At 41.2% G+C, this 23,465-nt stretch overlaps 3 protein-coding genes across 3 annotated transcripts; all 3 read left to right on the top strand.

The window, feature by feature from the left end:
* The first annotated feature begins 1,188 nt into the window (after positions 1–1,188).
* klb (klotho beta) lies at positions 1,189–8,014 on the top strand. Its single transcript, XM_023396082.2, has 6 exons — positions 1,189–2,399; positions 3,567–4,080; positions 4,195–4,463; positions 4,552–4,808; positions 4,910–5,841; positions 6,308–8,014. The coding sequence occupies exons 1-6, from the start codon at positions 1,635–1,637 to the stop codon at positions 6,733–6,735; spliced, it is 3,165 nt and encodes a 1,054-aa protein (XP_023251850.1). The 5' UTR covers positions 1,189–1,634; the 3' UTR covers positions 6,736–8,014.
* A 186-nt stretch (positions 8,015–8,200) lies between these two features.
* On the top strand, positions 8,201–13,724 carry ube2ka (ubiquitin-conjugating enzyme E2Ka (UBC1 homolog, yeast)). The gene is made up of 7 exons (XM_023396192.2): positions 8,201–8,547; positions 9,181–9,274; positions 9,510–9,568; positions 9,699–9,781; positions 10,319–10,418; positions 12,185–12,313; positions 12,418–13,724. Exons 1-7 carry the CDS (start codon positions 8,485–8,487, stop codon positions 12,490–12,492), a joined length of 603 nt encoding a protein of 200 aa, XP_023251960.1. The 5' UTR covers positions 8,201–8,484; the 3' UTR covers positions 12,493–13,724.
* Positions 13,725–16,262: 2,538 nt separating this feature from the next.
* Positions 16,263–21,203, top strand: LOC111646662 (neuronal acetylcholine receptor subunit alpha-9-II). Its single transcript, XM_023396211.2, has 6 exons — positions 16,263–16,326; positions 17,028–17,173; positions 18,214–18,368; positions 19,178–19,358; positions 19,728–20,079; positions 20,276–21,203. The coding sequence occupies exons 1-6, from the start codon at positions 16,278–16,280 to the stop codon at positions 21,031–21,033; spliced, it is 1,641 nt and encodes a 546-aa protein (XP_023251979.2). The 5' UTR covers positions 16,263–16,277; the 3' UTR covers positions 21,034–21,203.
* The last annotated feature ends 2,262 nt before the right edge of the window (positions 21,204–23,465 follow it).

The raw sequence follows: 23,465 nt of genomic DNA, 5'->3' as shown, positions 1-23,465 counted from the left end.
TGCATAAGGTTATATCATTGTGTGGGGACAGTGAAAGCAATTAGATCTGGTTCAGATTTTGTTATTTCCTTTTAAATGAACAGCTGAATGAATACAAAGTTTTTCAGACTAAACTCAATTTAAATATGACTTAAAGTTTTTTTTTTTTGCAGACTGAATCTTCTGTATATCTTTTTATATAGCACACTGTTACAATGTGAAATACAGTTCAGTTTATTTAATCTACACAAAGAAACAGAGTAACTAACATAATACTGACAGTACCCAGTCACAAACATACTATACTACAAACCATTGACATTTTTCATTTCTAGTTTTTTCTAGTTTTTCCCAACATGAAATGTTGCTTTGAGTTGCATGAATGATACACAGTCGCAATGCTGCTCAGTGTTTTTGAGGCATCTCTTCTGTATCATAGTGACCACACTGAGGTCAGTCTGGGTCATAGATGTCCATTTCCCAACTCAATTGACTTATCCCACAATGCCTTGAAGCAGAGTGTATCCTGGGCAACTACAGTGTTGACTCTAGACGGCTGAACACACTGCCTCAGTGACGGAGGATGAGAAAGGGGTTTTTTGATGGGCTTTGAACAGTTTTATTGTGACTGGGAGGCTTAATCAGAGACAAGCGTGTGTACAGACAGATGGACAGTTACACACACACACACACACACTCAAGCACACACTTTCCAACAATGTTTTTAGTCTGGCTAGTTCTGCTTTTTTCCTTGGCTCAGTGACTATTATGGCAAGTGGAGCTTAATTGAATAAGGTCATATGAGCTGGTGTGACTGGTCTCACCTGGTGTGGTTTGATCAAATCTTGGAAGAACACTGTGGACGTGCATCACAGCTTCTGGCCATAAGACAACAGAGAATAGTCTGTTTTTTCATCAGACTGCACTTCATTATGTCAACCTTTCTTCTTTTTCAATAAATGCCCTCAATTTATCGTGAACGTGTGAAGTCATGTCGGCAAAATTAAGTCACTTACCTTAAATTTGGGCAAAAAAAAAAAAAAAAGCATGTTTTTTGGAAACAGACCTGCACAAACAGACCTGTTACAACTTCTGTTATGGAGCTAAGATCAGAGTACAAGCTAATTATTGACTTAAGAACCTTCTTTCCAGCAATCAACAGCATGTTTAGCGCTCTGTGTGTGTGTGTGTGTGTGTGTATCCTTTCACAGGGATTTCTCAGTAATATCCACTGAAGTACCAATCCTCTCTTTTAAAGTTTTTTTTTTTTTTTTGGTGCTATAATTGAAGGACGGTGGAGTATTTTTGGAATTACAGGTGAAAATAATTCCCCAGGAACTATAGTAATAAAACGGTGTGTGTGGATATGAGTCAACCTTTTTATGTGTGAACATTACATGGTAGGGAGGGGCTGAGGAGTACACCGAGGGAAGAGATAGGGAAGTCTGAGCAGGTTGTCAGATGGATACTGCAGCACCTCACAGCTTCAGATGTCCCTTTCTCCTTGCTGTGATCGTTTCTCTCCCTTCATTACCACCATTATGGATCTGTTGTCATTCACAAGTGGATTTATGATATTGAACAGAGCAGCTGCTCTGACTGACACCAGCTACCCCCTCCAAGTGGATTTCTGAAGCAAGGTGAACTCCCTCAGTATGCTGAACCATCCCTCTCTACCCACATGTCAGTGCCTGTTACTCTGCGTCCTGTTGTCGGCGTGTGGTTGGAACAAGGCAGCCTGTTCTCTTGGGGAGGGCAGGAAGATTTGGCAGCAGCCCAAGCCAGACCCCATCATCAAAGCCCAGTCTTTCCTCCATGACACCTTCCCTTCAGGATTCCTCTGGGGTTCGGGGACGTCTGCCTTCCAGACAGAAGGAGCCTGGGACCAGGAGGGGAAGGGAACCTCTGTCTGGGACCATTACACCCACTCCTCTGTCAGTGGTAATTCGGCAACCGAGACTGCCAATGTGGCAAGTGACAGCTACACTCACTGGGAAGAAGATGTGAAGGCACTGGAGTTGCTAGGTGTAAGATCATACTCCTTCTCTCTCTCCTGGCCCAGGCTGTTTCCTGATGGGAACGCCAGGAGTGAGCCCAATACAGCTGCTGTGGAGCATTACAGCTGCCTCATAGAGAGGCTTCTGCAAAAGAAAATCGAGCCCATCGTCACTCTCCATCACTGGGACCTGCCACAAGTCCTGCAGGAGCGATATGGAGGCTGGAAAAACAACACTCTGGTGGGACTGTTTGAGGAGTATGCTGCCTTTTGTTTCCACACGTTTGGGAGTCGTGTTAGGTACTGGCTCACAATGCATAACCCATACCTGGTGGCTGTACATGGGTATGGGACAGGTATACACGCTCCTGGAGAGGCAGGGGGTCCGTCTGGCTCTCTCATTGTGGCCCACAACCTGATCAGAGTAAGTCAGTGGATTGGGCGTCTGCAGATTAATGTTATCTGTGCTTATATTGTGCTGCAGCTGCCTGGGCTGTGAACAACAGCACATGTAATAATATAGGTCATCTGTAAACTTTGAACCTATGCAGCTTTTATCAGTTTATGATGGTCAATGAATGTTTGCGTCCTCCAAATGCTTTTGAGGCCACGAGACAGTGAAGTAAGGACAGACTTCACCAGTGGTCTGAAATTTTGTTGCAATCAAATTAACTCAATAAAGACAATCAAGTTGGATCTATTGCATTGTAACATATAACTGATCCAGCTAAGTGCAAGGCCTTAATACTTACTTCTAATATATCTTTTCAAAAATCAGCTGATCATATTTTATTTTGACAGGTTTCTGATTAGAAAACAGGTCACTTAAGAGACATTGAGGTCAAAGTCCACCACATCAGCACTTTTGTGCAGGAGAGAAACAGTGTGTGACAGGAAGCCATGGAGATATGCTTCATTAATAATCACTTATGTTTATGCAGTTGGGAGTGTAACACACGTGTACAGCTAATGTTGAGCAGATAGGGTGAGCAAATAATAATTATCTGGTGCCTAATAGATAGTTTTCATAAATACTCTCACTTCCGCTGAGGAAGTCATATCTTTGGTCCTATTTGTTTGTTGCATATGTATCTGGTAGTTAACATGACATCTCAAGAAATAAGAAATTACATACAAATTTGAATTCAACCTTGTGGAAAGTTAGGCCAATTCAAGGAAGAGGAACAAGTAATTTACTGTGGGCTAGATCCTGGTGTGTGTTTTATAAACATTTTTAAATTATTAAATTTAGATTGTGCAGCCTTGTTACAAATATGTGCACTTTGTGAACGCTTTAAAGCTCTGCAGTTTCTAAAAAGCTTGATAGGCTTTTTTCACGGCACTTATCATAGTAGCAAAAGCACAGATATTAATATTAATATCACCAAAGGCTTTGTTCTATTCAAATGTGCCAGTAAACCATGACAGTGTGAGGTAGCACGAACAATAATTCATTCATTTATTTTGTTGTCCAAACCTGCATCTTCCCACTGTAACATGTCAAAATGTCTTCAGTGGAAAAATTCTATTGTGATTTTGTTGTTCACTACAGTACAATGCATCATAATGATGAGTCTGCTCTGATTTTCAGGCACATGCTAAAGCATGGCACACCTACAACGCCCACTACAGACCAACTCAGAAGGGTAAAGTATCCATTGTTCTGGGATCCCACTGGGTTGAACCTCAAAGAGGCCAAGCCACAGCTGCCAATGTTGCGCTTTGCCAGCAATCAATAGAGGCTGTGCTTGGCTGGTTTGCCAACCCCATCTTTGGAGATGGGGACTATCCAGTCTCTTTAAAAATCAAGCATGGGGCCCTACTGCCTACATTCAGCCCTGAGGAGAAGCTCTGGGTGCGGAAAACAGCTGACTTTTTTGCTCTGTCCTTTGGTCCCAACAACCTCCGTCTGGGCCGGAATCTAGTCCAGTATGGGCAGACTGTGACCCCAGACCTGAGGCGCATACTGAGCTGGATAAAGCTGGAGTATGGGGACCCGAGGGTGCTGGTTGCTGAAGGAGGCTGGTTCTCTGAAGCGAGTGTAGGAATAGAGGACACAGTGGCAATCTATCTGATGAAGAGTTTTATCAACCAGGTCCTGCAAGGTGAGCGGCGGACTGGAGAGGAAAAAAATATGAGTTCGATAATGTAATGAGATCATAATGAAACAAATATGTGAGGTCCTTTTCTCTCTATTATTCCTGTGTCTTCTGTTACAGCTATTAAGTTCGATGGTGTGCAGGTGTTTGGCTACTCTGCCTGGTCATTGGTGGATGGATTTGAGTGGAATTATGGCTACACTGTTAGGCGAGGCCTTTTCTACATCGACTTCAGCCAACCAAACCGAACCAGGACCCCCAAGACCTCTGCTCAGTACTACCAGCGTGTTGTTGCTGACAACGGTTTCCTGGGTGATGAAACCTTCAGAGAGGTCAAAGGCCGTTTCCCTTGTGACTTTCACTGGGGTATTGCTGATTCCACCTTACAGGTGAGAAAACAAGAGGATGATTTTACAGCAGAAAATGCTAAATAATGCCTCTGATATTCTTTTATGTCTTTTTTTGTTGTTGTTGTAGGTCCATTTCTACCCTTTCTCACCACAGTTTACTGACCCCCATTTGTACAGCTGGAACCTGACAGGAGACGGATCATTGCGTCCAGTTCCGGGGGTGAAGCTCCACACGAGACCAGCCCAGTGCACTGATTATTTAGCCATCCATGGTCATCTTCGCCTGTTTGCGTCCACTGGGGCATCTCACTACCGCTTTGCCCTAAACTGGTCTTTGATTTTACCCCAGGGAGACCTCGCTAATGTGAACACTGAGGCTCTGAGGTAGAAATACACACACACACAAACAAGGACTATCATAATTCCCAAAATACACAAATTAACTAATTCTATACTTTGTTTCACATTGTTATCACATATAACAGGTACTACCGCTGTGTCCTGACTGAGCTCAAGAAGCTGAACCTGGAGGCTGTTGTAATTCTCTACTACCCGACACACAGAGCTCCAAATCTGGGCCTGCCTGGGCCATTGCATGCCTCTGGGGGTTGGCTTAACAACAGCACAGTTGAAGCTTTTCAGGAGTACGCAGCACTCTGCTACCAGCAGCTGGGGTACTGGGTTCGATACTGGATCACCATCAATGAGCCGAACAGACTCGTAGATGTTTATTCCAATGGGAAAGAGAAACATCAAGCAGCTCATAATCTTCTCCTGGCTCATGTAAAAGCCTGGAGGTTATATGAGAGGGAACATTATAGTCAGCATGGAGCGCTGGTATCACTTGCACTACATGCTGACTGGGCCGAACCTGCCAACCCCTTCCTGGACTCACACACGGCAGCAGCACAGAGATTCCTTTTGTTTGAACTCGGTCGCTTCTTAGACCCTTTGCTGGGAACTAGATACGAGGAGAAGCATAGCAAGGGGGGCTACCCACAGGAAATGAAAGAATACCTGGAGGAGAGAGCTCGTGAAGTGGGCTTCCCTGGATCTCCTCTTCCTAGTTTTACTGAGACGGAGAAGGAGGAGCTGAGAGGGGCTTTGAGTTTTATTTCACTGAACCATTTCACCACCCGTTTGGTGGCTCCATATGTCCATACACAGGCCAATTTCCAGCAGAAACAACCCCCTGATCATGACTGTCGGATCCTTTCTGATCCCACCTGGCCCTCATCCAGCCTGGGTCAGGCTCTTGTACCCTGGGGCCTGAGGAAGATCCTAAACTGGGTGAGCCAGCGATATGGAAGCGCTCTACCTATCATTATCACAGCCAGTGGTGTTGATGACCAGGCTCCTGTTGAGGACAAACTCAGGCAACACTACCTCAGGAGTTACCTGCAAGAGGCTCTCAGAGGTGAGACATGCATTTTATCTCCATCAGTCTGCCAATATGTTATGTTCCTCTTTGATCCTGAATGTGTGGTGTAATCATATTTTAGTAGGAACAGAGTGGAGCTCTGCAGTATCCAGAATGTTGACACAGACGCAGCTCTTCAGGCAATACATGTTTTATGACCGTATTGCTTCTTGCTATTACCTGCACTTTATGAGGAACCATGAAGATCATAAAACAGTGAGGAGGGCAGAGAAATAGCACAGCAACAGTGCTGATCCGTGTTGTCTTCATACTTGCCCCTTTACGACTCTCCTGTATTTGCATGTAGAAACGTATTGTTTTCTAACATAGGTTAACCACTGAACATGTATTCTTAACATCTGATTGTTTGTTTTTTTCAATGGCAAAATATCTGGGTTGTTCATAATGCTTGCAGAGGAGGGGAACATTTTTATTATTCTTTATTCTTTCTACTTGTCTCCAGCTCGCCAATTAGATGGGGTCAACCTGCAGGGATTCTACATGTGGAAGCTGCAAGATCGACACGTCCCCCAGTTTGGGCTTTTCACTTCAACTCAACACCAATCCAAAGCCAAGGCCTCCATTGCCGTCTACAGAGATATTATCGCTCAGAGTGGTTTCCCAGAGGACGACACCATGCAGATCTGCAAGTTCAGTGAGCTGCGCGAACCTTGCTCTGTATGTGCATGGATGCTCAAGAACAAAGCGATGCTGGTTTTCGGAGGCTGCCTCATGATAACAGCTGTTATGTTGGCAGCACTCGTCATCTTTGTCATTGTCACCAAGAGAAACCAAACAAGAGGCAGAGGTAGGAGGACGAACAGGATGAGCAGGAAGAGAAGAAGGGAAGGAATGCCTATATGCTCATGTCCACCTGTTGTTAAGTGCTGACTGTAAAAGAGGCCGACTCAGTACTGTGTAGCAGAAAAGCTGTGTGCTGCTTGTGGACGGAGAAGATCCATGATCTGTAATTGTGTCTGGTCCATTAAGTCTTGTTGTGTGATCAGTTTACCCACAATCACAAAAGAAAGTGTTGACATCCATTTTACTGTAATAATGGGTTATTTAGATGAAGGGTAATCAGATAGTTGAATTGCGTAAGCTATTTTATTGGTGTATTAAATGACTATTAGATGGCAACAGATTTACTGAATTCTTTATGTTGTACTTTTACTAAACTTGATTACGTGAGCTTTGTGGTTTACAGTAAAAGAAGAAATGCTTTACATAAATATTGACCTTATTTTTGATTTTCACTGTGGAGAAAATATGTGTCATGATTCAAGTATTGTAATAAAGTCAGTCAGTGATGTTTTGCATTTTATTGTAGATCAGACTAAAATGTGATTTTAACATATTTTAAATTAGATAAATTTAGCTCAGATTAAATTGTGGATTGCATCAATTTTGTAAGAAAGAGTTTTAGAAATGTATTTTCAAGTGGTATCCACTTCATTCTTAACGGGATGTGATACACTGTGTGCCACAGACTGTCAATCTCCATGGGACAACGATGCCCCCTAGTGTCACTGTCTGCAGCCTTGATGAAGCACACTGTAAAATGCTGGGCTGTTATTTGTTAAAAAATGGGACGACTATCAAAGGTACCTTAAAATGCTCTTGTGTTTCCAGAGATGAAGCATCATAGCTACAGAGGTTAAGACTAATTTGCATTTTAGAAGATGCCATGATTGTTGCTCCATCACTTTGAATTGGTAGCTTGAATATTTTAATTGTTCCTCTAAAGTGTGATATGCTTCTCTGAGGATTTTCTGGTCACTTAAAAGTATTTTCTTTTTAACAAATTTGTGTCCCCATCTGTCTTCAAAGGCATATACTTTGTGACCTCCATCTTTGATTTGTCAGACTGACTGAATTAACTCCGATCATCAGAGTACAGTAACTGCACACTATGAACTTACTGCTGTAAAGAAAAGCAACTGAGTCTTGACTAGACTGCAGCTGATACATGCTTTAGACATGAAAACTGCTCACCATAAAAATGTCGCTTAACTTCACTTTAGAGAGCATTTTTGACCAAAACTAAGCGATCACATTGTAATGATTAAATGTAACCTGCTATAGTCACTGTGTGAAACCCTGTAAACTATTTACGTTTGTTCTGACTCTCACTTTTATTTTGTATTAAATGGTGATATAGAGTAACACACTTACCTTGTTTTTCAATATATACCATCCTTGTGTACAGATAACAACAACAACAACAACAACAATAATAATATATTACTATTATCATTGTTATTTTCATTATTACACAATACATTATTCATTATGAACAGATCAACCAATGGCAGGAGGCGTTCAGGATGGCAATACAGATCACATGACCCCCTCTCCTCCAGACTGCATGCAGTTTGGTATTAAAATGTTTTCAGTACCACCAACCATTGTGTTGTTACACATTTGAAATGACAGATACATGTTGAGATATTTTAACGAATTATAGCCTCACATTGGTAACCGGGACTGACGGCACTCGCGGTAAACGACGTTACAGCTGTTATTTTTGAGGTTGTGTCCAAAGAAAGTGCAGAGCTCCTGTGGGCAGAGGAAGCTAGCTAACGTTAGTCAGGTCGGACGGCGGCGAGGCCCCAACCGCGGACGGGAACACGGGGAACCATGGCCAACATCGCAGTTCAGAGGATAAAACGGGAATTCAAGGAGGTCCTTAAAAGTGAAGAGGTTGGTTGTCTTGTTTCCCCGTTAAAGTTACAGCTTGTATTTTTTTTTTCTTTCTGTGACTACAGGCTGAATGTGAGTGACGCGTCGCTGGCTCAGCTGTCAGCTTGCTAATCACCGAGCTGCTAGCTATAGCTAACTGACTCCGACACGGCTGTGCATCCGGCTTCACAAATAGCTACTACGGCTAGCTGTTCATATGGCACTGTAGGGAAGTTAAAGCCAGGAAAGTTACTGTGGCCTGAAAGCATTTGTTGAAATTAAGTGAGCCTCAAGTATATATTGCTAAGTGAACGTCATTGGCTAGCTTACCATGCCTTCTATGGTCACTAAGCTAGCTGGGTTAGCTATAGCAAAGATAGTTTGGTGTGAATCGCCTGTAGTACTGAAGTTGCACTCTTCACGGTGTCCTCCTGACTCTGTATGAACTCGTCTCAGCCTACATTAGCGGCCCTATTATATGTAGATCCATAAGGTGTGTGCAACAAGTTGAGGTCAACTTTGGCTAATGCTGCGGAGGGGTGTCAACTTATGCTGCATAGGCAGGTTTGAAGTTTGACAGCAAGCTAGCTTAACACTTTGCAGTCTGCCTGTCTGCTGAAGTTAAAATGCTTCTTTGCCTTTTCACTTTTTCAGACGAGCAAAAACCAGATAAAGGTGGATCTGGTGGATGAGAACTTCACAGAACTTAAAGGGGAGATAGCAGGGCCACCTGACACACCATACGAAGGTGAGGGGCTCGTTTAGACCCACTGCTGTCTGCTAACCTGTATGCATGGTTGCACAATTCTGTTGTGATATTGGGTGTCACTGTCATCAACTTTATTTTTGAGAGAGCCTCACCACCCAACTAATCAATTTAATCCTCAATATAAACTAATACAACTTGCATTTTAACAGTTACCCTTGATTGCTTGCTTGATGTAGCTTTGTCATGATTCTGTGATACCGCTTATTTCTTCCAGGGGGTAGATATCAACTAGAAATTAAAATTCCAGAGACGTATCCATTTAATCCACCCAAGGTAGGGATTCATTGCTGTTATTGTTACTGATATATATCCTGTTCCTTGTGGTCATTGGCTTCAGAAATTTTCCATTACTGTGCTAATCCGCAAATTATTTTCTTCGACCTGCTCTCATTTAATCTCTCAGGTGCGGTTTATCACAAAGATCTGGCATCCCAACATTAGCTCAGTCACAGGTGCAATATGTCTGGACATTCTCAAAGACCAGTGGTGAGTGAATGTGCGCCAGCATTCTTGACATTCTTCATCCACCATACATCCATCATGATACTTTTCTAGTCATGTGAGACAGTATTTTCCTTACCAAAAGCCATAGTCAGAGCCAAGATGCTTCTAATGCCCACGCCTGTAACTACTGGATAAAACTATTCTCTCGTCAATAATTGAAAAGTAATAATTTAAAACTGCAGCCCCAATATGAACTGATCAAAATGTATTATAATATAATATATTACAATACAAAACACATGTACAGTAGAGTTAAATAGGTGAGTGAGCCTAATGTTGATGATGATGTGGCCATTAATAATTCCAATTTTTATGATGCAAGTGATTCAAGTGTGCAGGCACACAGACAAATGGTATTTAAACTAGCTGGTCCATTATTATGTTGCGAATTGAAAATATTCCTCAACTCCTCCCAACCAGTAAAGTTTTGGGGAAACACATCTGTTGCAGTCAGAGGCCATGAGCAGTCCAGATATTGGTGTTGCACTTAACATTGAAATATACTGTATTTCATTTCAGGGCAGCAGCTATGACTCTGAGGACAGTCCTCTTGTCACTACAAGCCTTATTGGCGGCTGCAGAACCAGATGACCCACAGGATGCAGTGGTAGCCAATCAGGTGTGTGTGCATGTGTTTTATGTTTTGACTTTTGGGTGACAAATTTACTTTGGATATGTATTCACATTTTTTAGTGGGGCAACACATGTACAATGGAGTCCAATAGTCTGACACCGCTTGTATGTAATGTTATATCAATTATTATATGACATTAGATATCTTTTAATATGATCATTGTAGTAGCTTTTACAAACAGAAAGCTCAGTTATTTTCTGGTTGTAAAGGCTTCACTATACAGTTTGATGTTAATTGATTATGTTCAATTTTTTTGTTCAGATGTTTATGTCAGATCCACCTGTGTATGACCCTGGATTTTACCTAAAATGCCCTTTATATGAGTGGATGCATTAATAATTTTTCTGTGCTGCACACCAGTTTATGGTTACTTGTTAAGCAGTATTCAGTGCAGTGCCACTAATGTGAAACTCTTGTGAAATATCATGTGTAGGCAGTGATCTGTTTGCCCGTCGCTTGTTTCTTATTGAAAAGATTATCCTACTCGACTGAACACATAACACCTACATGCAATCGCTAATCCTGCATAAAGTAACAGACATGTATCACTTACTTGAAATAAGGTAAAATAAGATTTAGCACAGTATCAAATTTGTTTATCAACATTTTTCACCACATTCTACATGACTGAATGTTAAACAAGTGGTCACTAGTCTAGTATGGAGTCGAAACCTGAGGCTGTTCAGGTGGTTTAGAAGGTGTTGCACTTTAAGTTCTCAGAGCTGCACTGAAAATGCTGCATGCTGCACTTTACTTTAACAATATTTTTTAAGTCTTAGTATTGTGCTATATAATGACCCTTTGAAATGAGGTATTTTGATTACAAAAATTAATATGAAGTTGCGATTTATTTGTCTTATTTACATTACAGTTCAAGTTCTAATGGTTTATGATGATGGAAAATCTCCACCTGCATTACATTTCAACAATGCACACACAGCATAGAAACAGAAAGCTGGCCAACACTGGGCTGAAATGACTGTCTGGCAGACTGCAGCTCTACGAGGTGATCTGGCTCTGAATGTCTCAGTGGCCTTGAAATCTTGCAGAACATTATTTTATTGGCATTCTGTTGTGCAGCCACATATAAACAATGGTATAAGTGGACCATAAGTGCACCCCTCTTCTGCTCGCAGACACCTATACGCTGAGGGATACTATTCAACACAGTACCAAATAATTCCACTCTCTTCTACTGTCAAAAGTGTTGGTGTTGTTTTGCAACTGTCATACACAGTAGATATTAGAGTTGAAACTAACAAGTATTTTCATTCGTTATGAATCTACTTTCTCGATGAATTGATCAGACATTTGGTCTATTATAAAGCCAGCTAATTGCACAAAAATGCCTATCAAATGTTTGATGAGTCCAAGATGATTTGTTTTGTCCAACGAACAATCCAAAACCCTAAAATATTCACTTTACTATCATGGAAGAATATTACCAGAAAATATTCACATTTAAGAAGCTAGATCCCATGTGTTTTTGCTATTTTAGATTGAAAAATGACTTAATTGATTATCAAACTTGTTGGCAGTCATTTTAAGGTTGAATGACAAATTGTTGTAATGCTGCAGTAGATGTAAGTAAGATGTTTTGACAGTGATCAACAAAACATGGGAAAAGTGAAAATGAATCTCTGAAACTTGATCCAAACTAAGCAGAGAAGTAGAAAGTTTCGGTTGTTGACAGTGTGGTATGCTGAACCCCTTAAACACAAACTTCCTATGTTTCACATTCGTTCACACAGTACAAGCAGAACCCAGAGATGTTCAAACAGACAGCGAGGCTGTGGTCTCATGTCTATGCAGGAGCGCCCGTCTCCAGTCCGGAGTACACACGCAAAATAGATAAACTCTGTGCCATGGGCTTTGAAAAAGTAAGTATCTTTAAACTTTATTTCTCCCCTGCTGTGCATTGCTCTGCTGAATTCTACTGCAGGATAGAACTGTGGTGCTGACGGGTTTTTGTTTTTCTCCCCAGAATGCAGTAATAGTGGCGTTGTCGTCGAAATCCTGGGACGTGGAAACAGCAACAGAGCTACTGCTCAGTAACTGAATCTTGACACCCCCTTCATCTTCCTCTCGATCCCTATTTCCCCTCCTCACACATGCACACCCTCTTTCCTCCAAACTCCAGCTGTCTGAAGGCGTCTCTTCCTCTGTCGCACCCTCTGTTTCACAGTGGACTCCTCAACCTCCACACTTCTCCTCTTCTCCATCTCCCCCTTATTCCTTCTGTGTGGCATCTGTCCTCCCTGCTCGCCACCTCTGCTGTACCACACTCCAATCAGTCGCTCTGTGAGCTCTTATCTCTGGTTTCTTTAAGTTCATTCAACATTCCACTCAGTGCTACAATCAAAAGTCCAACCACATCTCACCCCCTTTGAACGCAAATGCCAGACTTAAGACCCCGCCCACGCCCGCCAGTCTCCCAGCTTTTCTGGCTGTGTCCAAGAAGCGGCTGTCAGTGGCTCATCCTTGCCTATGCAGTGCATTTACTTTAATTTGTGAAAACCTTTGTAGGAGAGAGTCAAGCCATTCATGGAGGCTCTTTTGGACCTGGTCCTGATTTTTACACACTTTGATCTTGTTTTCTAAACGGGGATTAAGCAGTCCTAGACTTTTAAATTGGTGTCTCTACTGAAGATTTCTTGTGCTGTGTCCATCCTCATCCTCTCATCCTCACACAATAAACACTCAGTGTTTTGGGATATTCTATAGTTTACCATCACTGGGAATTTGAGGCCACTGTAAAGTGTATACATTTTCCGCTTAAAATTTGGAAATGAAAGTAAAGTAAATATAGTGCATCAGGTAGCAAATATGGAGTTATTCAGACATGGAATAGGATGAGGCTTATTCCCTGTTCTGGAAACCAGCTCATAAAGTGTCACTGAGGTGTAGCCATACTCATTTTCATACCACATTTTCTCCCCTTCAACTGTCTGATAAACCCAAAGCTCCTGCAGCAAACCGTAGTTCCCACCTCCACACCTGTTCTCAACATGGCTTACTTCATCTGTCCCTTTCCCCACATTTTTAAAAGAAAAAATGTATTTGGTTTTTGCCTCCTACAGGAATACATTTGGATTCTTGTTTTTAAATTGAGAGAAAACAAAACAAACAAAAAATAAAACATGCTCAGCAGTAACACAATCTATCACAAGTCTGGATGGAAATAGTTCCAAACAAGTTTGAAAAATATTGCATCATCTTAACTACGCCAACAGATAAATATGTCAAAATGATTCATCTGTAAATAAAGATATTAAAGTCTGTGTAAATTAATCCACACTCTGTCCTCTTTGTGTTGCCTCTCAAAGACCATTCTTTGTTGCGTGATAGTTGTCAACTGGAATAATCCCACCCCCCAGGAAATATAACAAATCCAAGCAACATCTAGAAATGTAACCTTCAGTACTTACATTAGTATTCAATCTGTTTAATCTCAGTCACATAATGATAAATCGAGGAACAGTTTGTGCATGCTGTTGTTTAGGATCAAGAGTGTGTTTATAGGGTTGTTTGGCTATGCATACATTTGAATAAAACTCAGTGTAAGGCACTACATTTACAAGACAAACAGAAATCAAACCCGCAGGGAATTATATTACCAGTTAAAATGGAGCAAGTAAACCAATTTAGATGAAGAATGTGCATGTAAAAGCACTGGAGAATGGATTATGCATATTGGAGTTTGCCTTTCTGTAAAATAGTATCTTGGATTAGTAGTACTAGTATTGTTCTGCTGTTGTGTTAAATTCCTGATTGAGCAGGCACATTTTTGGTGCATTTAAAGCCTCAACAAGGAAGTGATACAAGCACTTATCACGATGTTCGGATCATCTTGCTTATGGTGATGGCAATTGAGGATGAGCACAATAACAGATGGCCTGCTTGGTAGCATGTTGTGATATGCTGAATCTCTCCAGGAAACCTGGCAGTAATCTGAATGTTGTATTTTAGCCTGCACACTGCACCGCAGAGGAAAGAAGCTGCCACTTGATGTGTTTATGTCTGCTGATCAACAGTATGTAGTGTAGATCCCTCAGGTTTTCCAGGCATCCCCAGTGACAAAATTTCATTTTATATCCTGGATGTTGGCATATTTCTCTAGTGTATTTGCCATCTGGAACTCCTCCAAGCATCCCAGAGCAGAGGACGGTACTACATAGGGCTGAATATATGAGACTGAAAAAGAGCATGCTGCTTGGCTCATATAATGACCCTGAGGTAATCACTTGCTATTAAAATGCAAACAAAATAAATTTACTTGTTGCATTATTAAAGTATTGAAGCTTCCGTAGGACTGATGTCACCACAGCATTCCTCCTTGGTTATGATAAATTACTGTTTATGCTTGAAAGAAAATGAAAAGTGGCCTTTTTAAAAAAAAAAAATCTTTCATATGGGATAACTAAGATTTGTAAATGGATTTCATCTATATGTAGTTTTGTAAGTTTAGATTAACATTCTTACAGCTTTGCTTTAGGGTAACATTTCCAGTGTAAACCAATAATTTCAGTGTAGCTTCCTCAGCACTCCTTTCACCATAACTTGTTTTGTTTGTATGCTTCTGTGCTGGTGACACCTATGGCTGAAGGCATTATGTTTTCGGGTTGTCCATCCATCTGTCCGTCCTATTCTTGTGAACACAACATGTCAGGCCTGAGGGAATTTCTTCAAATTCACTTGGACTCCAGGATTAACTGAAGGTCAAGATCATAGTGACCTCTTGTTCTTGTGAATGTGATATATCAGGAAAGCCCAGAGAGAATTTCATTAAATCTGGCACAAACCTTCACTTGGATGAGGTGGTAATTCTAGTTTTTAATGTTTAACTGGTTATTTTCATGAATCAAGAAGCCGCTTTATTAAGGAGTACTGTACAACCTCTCTGGGGAACCTGGTGAGCCTAGAGCGTTTTTGTTAGCAGTGGAATTTTACTTACCAAGGTCAAAGTGATTCAATCCAACTCATCCTGAAATAACAATTATCTTCTGATTATATTTTATTTATAGTTAAAAGATTATCAGAAGACAACCAGTTAACCATCAGCAGTCTATAAAATGCAAAACATGAAGTGGCTGTCACAAGTTAAATGGCTGATTTTCTCTGATCAGTGCTCTAAAATTCAAACAATAGATACAGACATTTTTATTTTCTTTTGAATTAATGTGCCTTTACTGTTCATTACTAGTGTCCAACTCTTTTTCTGTGTCTGATGATCCACACTCAAGTTAGTTGTTCAGATTTTCCGCTGTAAATTAAGATTCTACTTATTTGCAACTTTTATTCCAGAAAGACAACATACATAAAATTGGCTTCATTTGAAAAACTCTGTGTTTTTAAAATGCATTATTACTAATATAACCATAATATTAATTAAGCACCATTGATTGTCTGTTTAAGTGAGTAATACAGTGACTAATTGATTTGCAAATTCCCATCTTTTCTACTCCATTCCCTCAAGGTGTTGGCAGTGTGTTGTAAGAGCAGACCAGCAGCCCACCTGGCAGCAGGGCACTTGATTGACAGGTTAATAGCCCAGTGTGTGGTGAGGCGATGATTCATAGGCATCCTGTTTCTTTCGGTCTGCTGCTGCTATGTGATAGCCGGAGTTTTATTCCGTGTCTCAGTCAGCAGACATGCTTCCTCCCCTGCCAAGCAGTAAGAACTGGCCTCACCACAATGATGGCCAGATGAAACAGCGCCCTGCTCTCTGCAACGGAGTTCAGTTGGGGTTGAACTGGCATCATGTAGTACTGTTAGGGGATGAAATCCAGGACTTGTGGATTTCTGGTCCCAGTTACTTTTATTTCTTCCCAGAGGTATTCAGAAATGTTCAAGATGATCCCAATAATCTGTCTGGCGATGCTGCTTCCTGAAGGTGAGTCAGACTCAAGCTCTTACTTGCAGAAATTGAGTCTCTGTGCTGTTGTTAATCATTTGAACAGATTGTGCTGTTTTAAACTTACACACATGCTTTTCATTTGGTTAAAAAAAAAAAGAAATATCCAACGTTTATCATTGTTATTTGCATGGCTGTGTGTGTGCACACAGCAATAGATTTTGAATATTGCATGTGACTTTCAAACCACTTAGCAAAATAATCTAAAGAATCCAATTTTGTGGAAGTGAAGAAGTTTTTTTGCTGATATATTAAGATGTTAATGTTTAATCCCCAATGTAGAAATTAATTTTCACTTAACTCATTAAAAATAGTCAAACAAAAACAAAACAATTAGCTTCCAAATAAAATAAAAAATGAGTCATATTGCATTTATTGTAAGTATAAGTATAGTATATTGAAAACATCAGTAATAATAATTGCAACCACACCAACGGAAAAGGTGACAACACATGGAGTTTATCTTCAGCTTTTAAATTTTTTTTTTTTTAAGAGACACAATTGGAGCAAAGTACAGTAAAATACAGTTTAAGCCATGTGAGCTCATGGTTTCATGTATGTGAGCGCAAGACAACAGAGTGATCTCAGAAGTAACGGTACATAAAACAACATTAGAAAACACAAAGGTTGTTCCGTCATAAATTTGAAAATGACTGATGACCTTGTCTTTCTCTCTCCAGTGGTTCACTCAGCTCAGGGTCACTATGCCCAGAAACTTCTGAATGACCTGATGGAGAATTATTCCAGCGCCCTGCGCCCTGTGGAGGACACAGACAGAGCCCTCAATGTCACCTTACAGATCACTCTCTCTCAGATCAAGGACATGGTGAGTGCCTGCTCATCTGTAAGATCCTCATTCCTAAATTCCAAAAGGCTCATTATATATACCTATTGTATATCAAATCAAAACCTGTTTCTCCAACCGGTCCAACAGGATTGTATACAACTAAACCACTGGCTTTGCCAAATTGATTTTTTTTTAGTTTAATCCAAAAAAAAAAAAAATCTGTAAAGTTGTCTCTCCAATATCAGAGTTCCCAGCAGATGAATCTGTCATGCACACAAAAAGTTCTTATTATAGTTCTTAAACATGACGATGAGTTGTTAAATTGGATTTGGATTAAATGGATACTGGGTCTTCATCACCAAAGGATGGATTTGAAGGTGCTGATGTGTATGAATGACAGGCAGACCTCCTACTGTACAGGCTCGGGCCTACTGTTACTCAGCTGGATAAGGTTTCCGTTCAGGTTGGGTGCTGTGTCAGTCCGCAGTGAATTAGTGCTTGTCTTGTGCATGTGTGTTTGGCTTTGTGTAGCCAAAGAGAGAGAAAGCCATGCAGCTTTCCTACTGAATGTAACGTCTCTGTCGTATACCACCTTGTCTGTTGATGTCAGTCTGTCATGTTTGAGATGACAGGAGTGAGTGGCTAGACAAGAAATGTGTGTGTGTGCGTGTGTGTGTGTGTGTTGGGTGTCCTATTACCCAAAGTGGTTATGTTTTCTTCGGTTCAGTGCTTCAGTGAAGCTCTGGCAGTGATACCAAAACCACCCCCACCAATCACCCTCATCCTCCAGTCACTCTGCTCATCCACCTGATATTGACAGACAGGTCTGGATTTCAGCTGTTGCGATAATCTGAGGCGTATCTGTCGGCGTAATGCTCATAGAGAGTTAATGAGCAACAGAGAAATGAGAAGGTGATCAAGATGATGTCTCTTTAAGCTTATTTTAGTATGTATCCATTGTCTGAAGGTAGGTGTGTGTTTGTATGAGTGCACTTGCAAATGCTTTTTCTTATTTGTGCGATTGTGACTGTGTGTGTGTGTGTGTGTGTGTGCGTGCGTGTGTGTGTGCATGTGTAAAGGATGAGAGGAACCAGGTGCTAATCGCCTACCTTTGGATTAGGCAGACGTGGTATGATGCTTACCTGAGGTGGAATAAAGAGGACTATGACGGCCTGGATGTCATCCACATTCCCAGCAGCCTGGTGTGGAGGCCTGACCTTGTCCTCTATAACAAGTACGCCCGTACGTCACACAAACACAAACACAAACACACACACACACACACACACACACACACACACACACACACACACACACACACACACACACACCCTCATGTTGGTCCTCTAGGGGCCCAATGTCTCAATTGTTCTCAAACCCTCATTGAACTATAATAGGTTGGGTTTTTGCACTATCATCATAAAAAAAACAACCTAATTCCACCAAGAGGCAGGATTATGCACATACATACATTCACTCTTAGGAGCAAACCACTTTCACAGTCTAACATTTCTTGAGGGTACTTCACTAATAAATAATAATAATAAAGACACTATATGTTTATGTTTTGTAGTTGAGTATATAGTATATTTTGGGAATTATGTCATAAAACATGCATGATAAAGTGGTCATAATTGCATAACATACAATAAAAAAAACATTGTATATTGACATACACTGAACTGCCAGTTTATTAGGGATGTTTGTAGAGTGTAATTCAGTAGCCCTACAACAATCCTACATACATGATTTTTATAATGTCAACTTTTTGTTGACAGTGTATCACAGTGATCATTTTTTAAGGCTGATTAGAACTATCATAAAGGTTGTTTTTATGGCAGCACTGTTGTATTGGTTTGTATACATACATACAGTATACATTATACAATTGATACAAACATTAGTAAGTCAATTCTGGCTTTTAGCTGATAACTTCTAGGTCCCATGCTGACTACTCTAACTGAAGATGATCCTGCAGCTCACTAAAAGACACAATGCAACATGGAATTTTGTAAGTGTGTCTCTACTTCTCTCCTCCTACAGAGCTGACGACGACTTTTCTGGGCCGATGGACACCAACGTAAGACTGCGCTACAATGGAGAGATAACCTGGGATGCTCCTGCCATCACCAAGAGCTCTTGTGTGGTGGATGTCTCCTACTTCCCCTTTGATAGCCAGGAATGCAATTTAACGTTTGGTTCCTGGACCTACAATGGTCACCAGGTATGGAGAAATACACGCACACGTGCAACCATACTCGCTCACACTTACCGGGGGATGTTGTGGAGGATAGACTCTCCTCATTTCGGTTCATCCGCCTTTTCAGAATGATGATCACTTCAGGTCAGTTTGTTAAATGATTCCAGACTCACTCAGGTCTGGGTTGTGAGGCCATGACCTACGTGTTAGATCAGGGGCTAACTGAGAATTGCCAGCTTGAATAAAAGATCAGACGCATACTTTTGCCTTGAGACTCATTGTATAGAGCATTATATCCATTTGCTGAATTTGTCTTTTCTCGGAAAATGTCAGTGGGTTGAGCTGATTTTATGTGCCTCCTTTACACCTACTCATCACTTATCCTAATTCCAGGTAGACATCATTATGGGCAGGGACAGCGGTGACCTCTCAGACTTTGTAGAAAATGTGGAATGGGAGTGCCACGGGATGCCGGCCACCAAGAATGTCATCATGTATGGCTGTTGCTCTGATCCATATCCAGACATCACGTACACCGTGCTCCTGCAGCGCCGCTCCTCCTTCTACATCTTCAACCTCCTCCTCCCCTGCTTTCTCATCTCCTTCTTGGCTCCTCTGGGGTTCTACCTGCCTGCTGACTCTGGGGAGAAGGTTTCCCTCGGAGTGACCGTTCTTCTGGCTCTCACTGTGTTTCAACTAATGGTGGCTGAGAGCATGCCTCCATCAGAGAGTGTCCCGCTTATAGGTAAGAATGTGAGCTGATGTTGAACCTGCAAAACATCAGCAATGTCACTGTGACATTAACATGCTGATTCCACAGTTCTAATGACAAAAAAAAACAAATACTAACAAATTATAACATAAGTAATGAAGTATCTTAAGTATCTTTTTAAGAGTCCTGACAGATAACTTCCCTCCTGTCTCTTTTCTCCGCCTGCCAGGGAAGTACTATATTGCCACTATGACCATGGTCACGGCCTCCACATCTCTCACCATCTTCATCATGAACATCCACTTCTGTGGTGCAGAGGCCAAACCAGTCCCCCACTGGGCAAAAGTCCTCATCATTGACTACATGTCCAAGATTTTCTTTGTTTATGAGGTAGGTGAGAACTGTGCCTCTGCCTCCTCCTCTTCTTCGTCTCCTCGCCCCCCCCAGGATGAAATCCGTCACCAGCACCTCAGCTCCCACATTCATGCGAATGGAAAACCAGGGAGCCACGGTAGCCGAGAGGAGCGGCAGAATCACAAATACCCCAGGCCCCAGACCCCAAAACCGCAACAACATCCCAGAGTGAAAGTCCAGCACCACATCATTAGAGAAGAGAGGAGCCACCTCTCCAGCTTTGCACCTGGAAAGTATGAAGGCTCTAATGGTAAAATCCACACAGGTGACTGCTGTAAAGAAGACCAGAAGGTCCCCTGCTGCCCCGAAGACAAAAAGCCTCTACCTCAAGGCCCCACTGTAACCTTTGGGCCCTGTGTGCTCTGTAGCCACGGCAGTGGCATCCCTGGTGTGGACACCAAGCTGGTGCGCAATGTTGAGTATATTGCCAACTGTTTCCGAGAGCAGAGGGCCACATGCGCCAAGGGGGCAGAGTGGAAGAAGATTGCTAAGGTGATGGATAGATTCTTCATGTGGATCTTCTTCATCATGGTTTTCCTCATGAGCATCCTCATCATTGGCAAGAAACCGTGACCAAGCAGTGACACAATAGATTTTTTTAAATATTTGACTATGTAATCAGAAATAAGGTGGAGGGACTATATATTTTTTTAGATATATACAAGTTTGTATGTTGAAAATGTCTTTATTAATAATAGCAGTATAGATTACAATTATATGAAAATAAACACAATATACTTTAATTGCATTCATTGTTTTTCCTCAGGTACATACAGCACAGGCTGTATACCTTAACATTAACAAAACATTTAAACCCAAGATTTCTTAAATATAGAGTAATTTTGTGTCCTACACGTAGCATCATTACATTCTTTGCACCAGACTATAACAAAATATCAATGCCAATAACTTTTTTCTGGGTTTTCGGTTTTCTGTGTTGTTAGAGCATCCATTCTGCCTACCTATACAATCTGTAGTATCTCCATTGACAGCATGTTATAAAGCTACAGCTTGTTACCTTCTCCCCATCAGTCCTGGCTTTGATGTAAAGGTACTTCATCATCTGACCATTGAATACACATAAGGTGATCTGCTGTCAAGTTAAAATATGACCAGTAGAGACAGCACATGTCTTATTCACCACTGTGAAATCAGATGCCTGGGGCTGACAGACACAAGGTGCACACTCCCGATCCACAGAATCATTTTTCTGTTCAAAATCATCCAGTGAATAGTTAATGAGCAAGCTTTGTTTGTAGCGCAGCCAAGGCAGTGAGGATGTAAGGTAATATGGAGCATCAATTATGTAACACAACGTGCACACTCTGACGCCCACCCCTTCCAAAAACCCCTATACTTTGAACTTGAGAAGTCAAGTGAATGCGTTTATGTGTGTGTGTGTGTGTGTGTGTGTGTGTGTGTGTGTGTGTGTGTGTGTGTGTGTGTGTGTGTGTGGTGTGGGAGGAATAAAGAACAATAAGGAAGGAAGGAAAACCTAATAATGTTGATACCAGAAGTGGAAGGTAAACTACATTAATTCAAGTGCAATACAAGTACAGTTTTGAGGCACATGTGTTTCACCTAAGTATTTCCATTTTTGTTCAAGTTAATAATTCGACTCCACTAAATTTCAGATGGAAATATTGTGCTACAAAACATATGTTGCATTTTTAAACTTCAAACATCATCAAGCAGACATCAAACTAACTGTATATAAAATAGATAGATGTAATGCGACCTGCACCACCAACAACATTAAGATACTGCTTATATATTAATACATCAACACTCTAAGGGGCTGCTGCTTGAATACATTTTGTTGCTAAGACTTCCACATACCTTTTAGAGAATATCTTAAACTGTGGATTTGGTGCAGGATGATGTATGTGGGATTGAATGAAAAATAAACTACATTGTCCATGATCATTGTAATGACAGAACATGTCACCCAGTGCTAATGTGTGGCTTATTAATGTGAATTTAATAATAACTAATAATAACTTTCGGACAACAATGGAGTTCTTTGTCACAGAGGAATAGAGTAAGGTGTTTTCATGGGATCTGTTGACAATATGGAAAATATAACTTATATAACTTGGAGTTTAGAATATTTACATTGTGGTACTGCTTCTTTTATTTAGGCAAGGAATACTCCTTCCACCACTACTTATAATTGTGTTTCCCTTCTTTTTCCTAAACCTCTTTCAGAATGACCCCCCCTACGGTAGGTAGGGAGTATGATAAACAGAAGAGTTGGAGTGATGCCCAAGAAAACCAAGATTTTTAAAGAAATTTCTCTCCCAGATTTTCCACCACAATACCTTAATCTTACAGTAGAGGGCGTTGCTTTCCCACAATCTGGTGGTACATGCCCCTAAGCGTAACTGTTTGAAGCTGCATGTGGCAACACAAGTGCACAGGATTTGCACCTCAGAGTTATTCCTGCTGTCTTTTCATCATCCACAGCAATCCACACACAGGATTTCACCACTGAGAGGAGAAAAAAAAAGATTTGTGGGTTGTTTATTAGTTCTCCAGGTTATAATATTGTAAGAGACTGTTTCATGCTGCAATTCCATGATTAAACAGAGACTATTGATGAAGGGAGTTTCTAGAAATGCTGGGGCAGCAGGCAGTATGTCTTTTGATTATTCTATTGAGTCTCTCCAACATGGACCATGTTGAGCAGAAATAAAATAGGCAGAGGAGTCACTGTTTTTCATCCTCCTCTCCAAAGTGTTTGTCATGCTGAGGCACGATGCTTCTGATATAAGTGAGAATATCTTATATTTGCTGTCTGAAAGGAGCCGACTGCATTGTGTTGCATTAGTGCTCAGTGAGCTGAAGGGGCCACAGCAGGCCGTAATCACCATGGGAGACAAGGAGAAGTGCAAACCGTGTAATTTGGTCTTTCCCTCAGGCTCTGAGGGAAAGACTGCTGGGAAAATTACCAAGTGCTTTACAAAATTTCACTTGGAAAAGTATTATCTGTCGCCATTTAAATT

The sequence above is a fragment of the Seriola lalandi genome, unplaced genomic scaffold (genome assembly GCF_002814215.2).
Source record: "Seriola lalandi dorsalis isolate HSWRI2012SDOR001 ecotype SW California unplaced genomic scaffold, Sedor1 jcf7180002054973, whole genome shotgun sequence".
In the NCBI taxonomy this organism is placed as follows: Eukaryota; Metazoa; Chordata; class Actinopteri; order Carangiformes; family Carangidae; genus Seriola; species Seriola lalandi.
The sequence above is the reverse complement of the archived record's forward strand: the minus strand, read 5'-3'. Positions and strand labels throughout refer to the sequence as shown.

What these genes read in the sequence shown, in the direction of transcription:
- klb (XM_023396082.2), top strand. Translation starts at nt 1,635, where the DNA reads ATGCTGAACCATCCCTCTCTACCCACATGTCAGTGCCTGTTACTCTGC. An exon ending in TTGCTGATTCCACCTTACAG is followed by an intron (nt 4,464 to 4,551) that starts GTGAGAAAACAA and finishes TTGTTGTTGTAG; the next exon opens with GTCCATTTCTACCCTTTCTC. An exon ending in CCTGCAAGAGGCTCTCAGAG is followed by an intron (nt 5,842 to 6,307) that starts GTGAGACATGCA and finishes ACTTGTCTCCAG; the next exon opens with CTCGCCAATTAGATGGGGTC.
- ube2ka (XM_023396192.2), top strand. Translation starts at nt 8,485, where the DNA reads ATGGCCAACATCGCAGTTCAGAGGATAAAACGGGAATTCAAGGAGGTC. An exon ending in ATCCATTTAATCCACCCAAG is followed by an intron (nt 9,569 to 9,698) that starts GTAGGGATTCAT and finishes TTAATCTCTCAG; the next exon opens with GTGCGGTTTATCACAAAGAT. An exon ending in GACATTCTCAAAGACCAGTG is followed by an intron (nt 9,782 to 10,318) that starts GTGAGTGAATGT and finishes ATTTCATTTCAG; the next exon opens with GGCAGCAGCTATGACTCTGA.
- LOC111646662 (XM_023396211.2), top strand. Translation starts at nt 16,278, where the DNA reads ATGTTCAAGATGATCCCAATAATCTGTCTGGCGATGCTGCTTCCTGAA. An exon ending in TCTCTCAGATCAAGGACATG is followed by an intron (nt 17,174 to 18,213) that starts GTGAGTGCCTGC and finishes GCATGTGTAAAG; the next exon opens with GATGAGAGGAACCAGGTGCT. An exon ending in GACCTTGTCCTCTATAACAA is followed by an intron (nt 18,369 to 19,177) that starts GTACGCCCGTAC and finishes CTCCTCCTACAG; the next exon opens with AGCTGACGACGACTTTTCTG.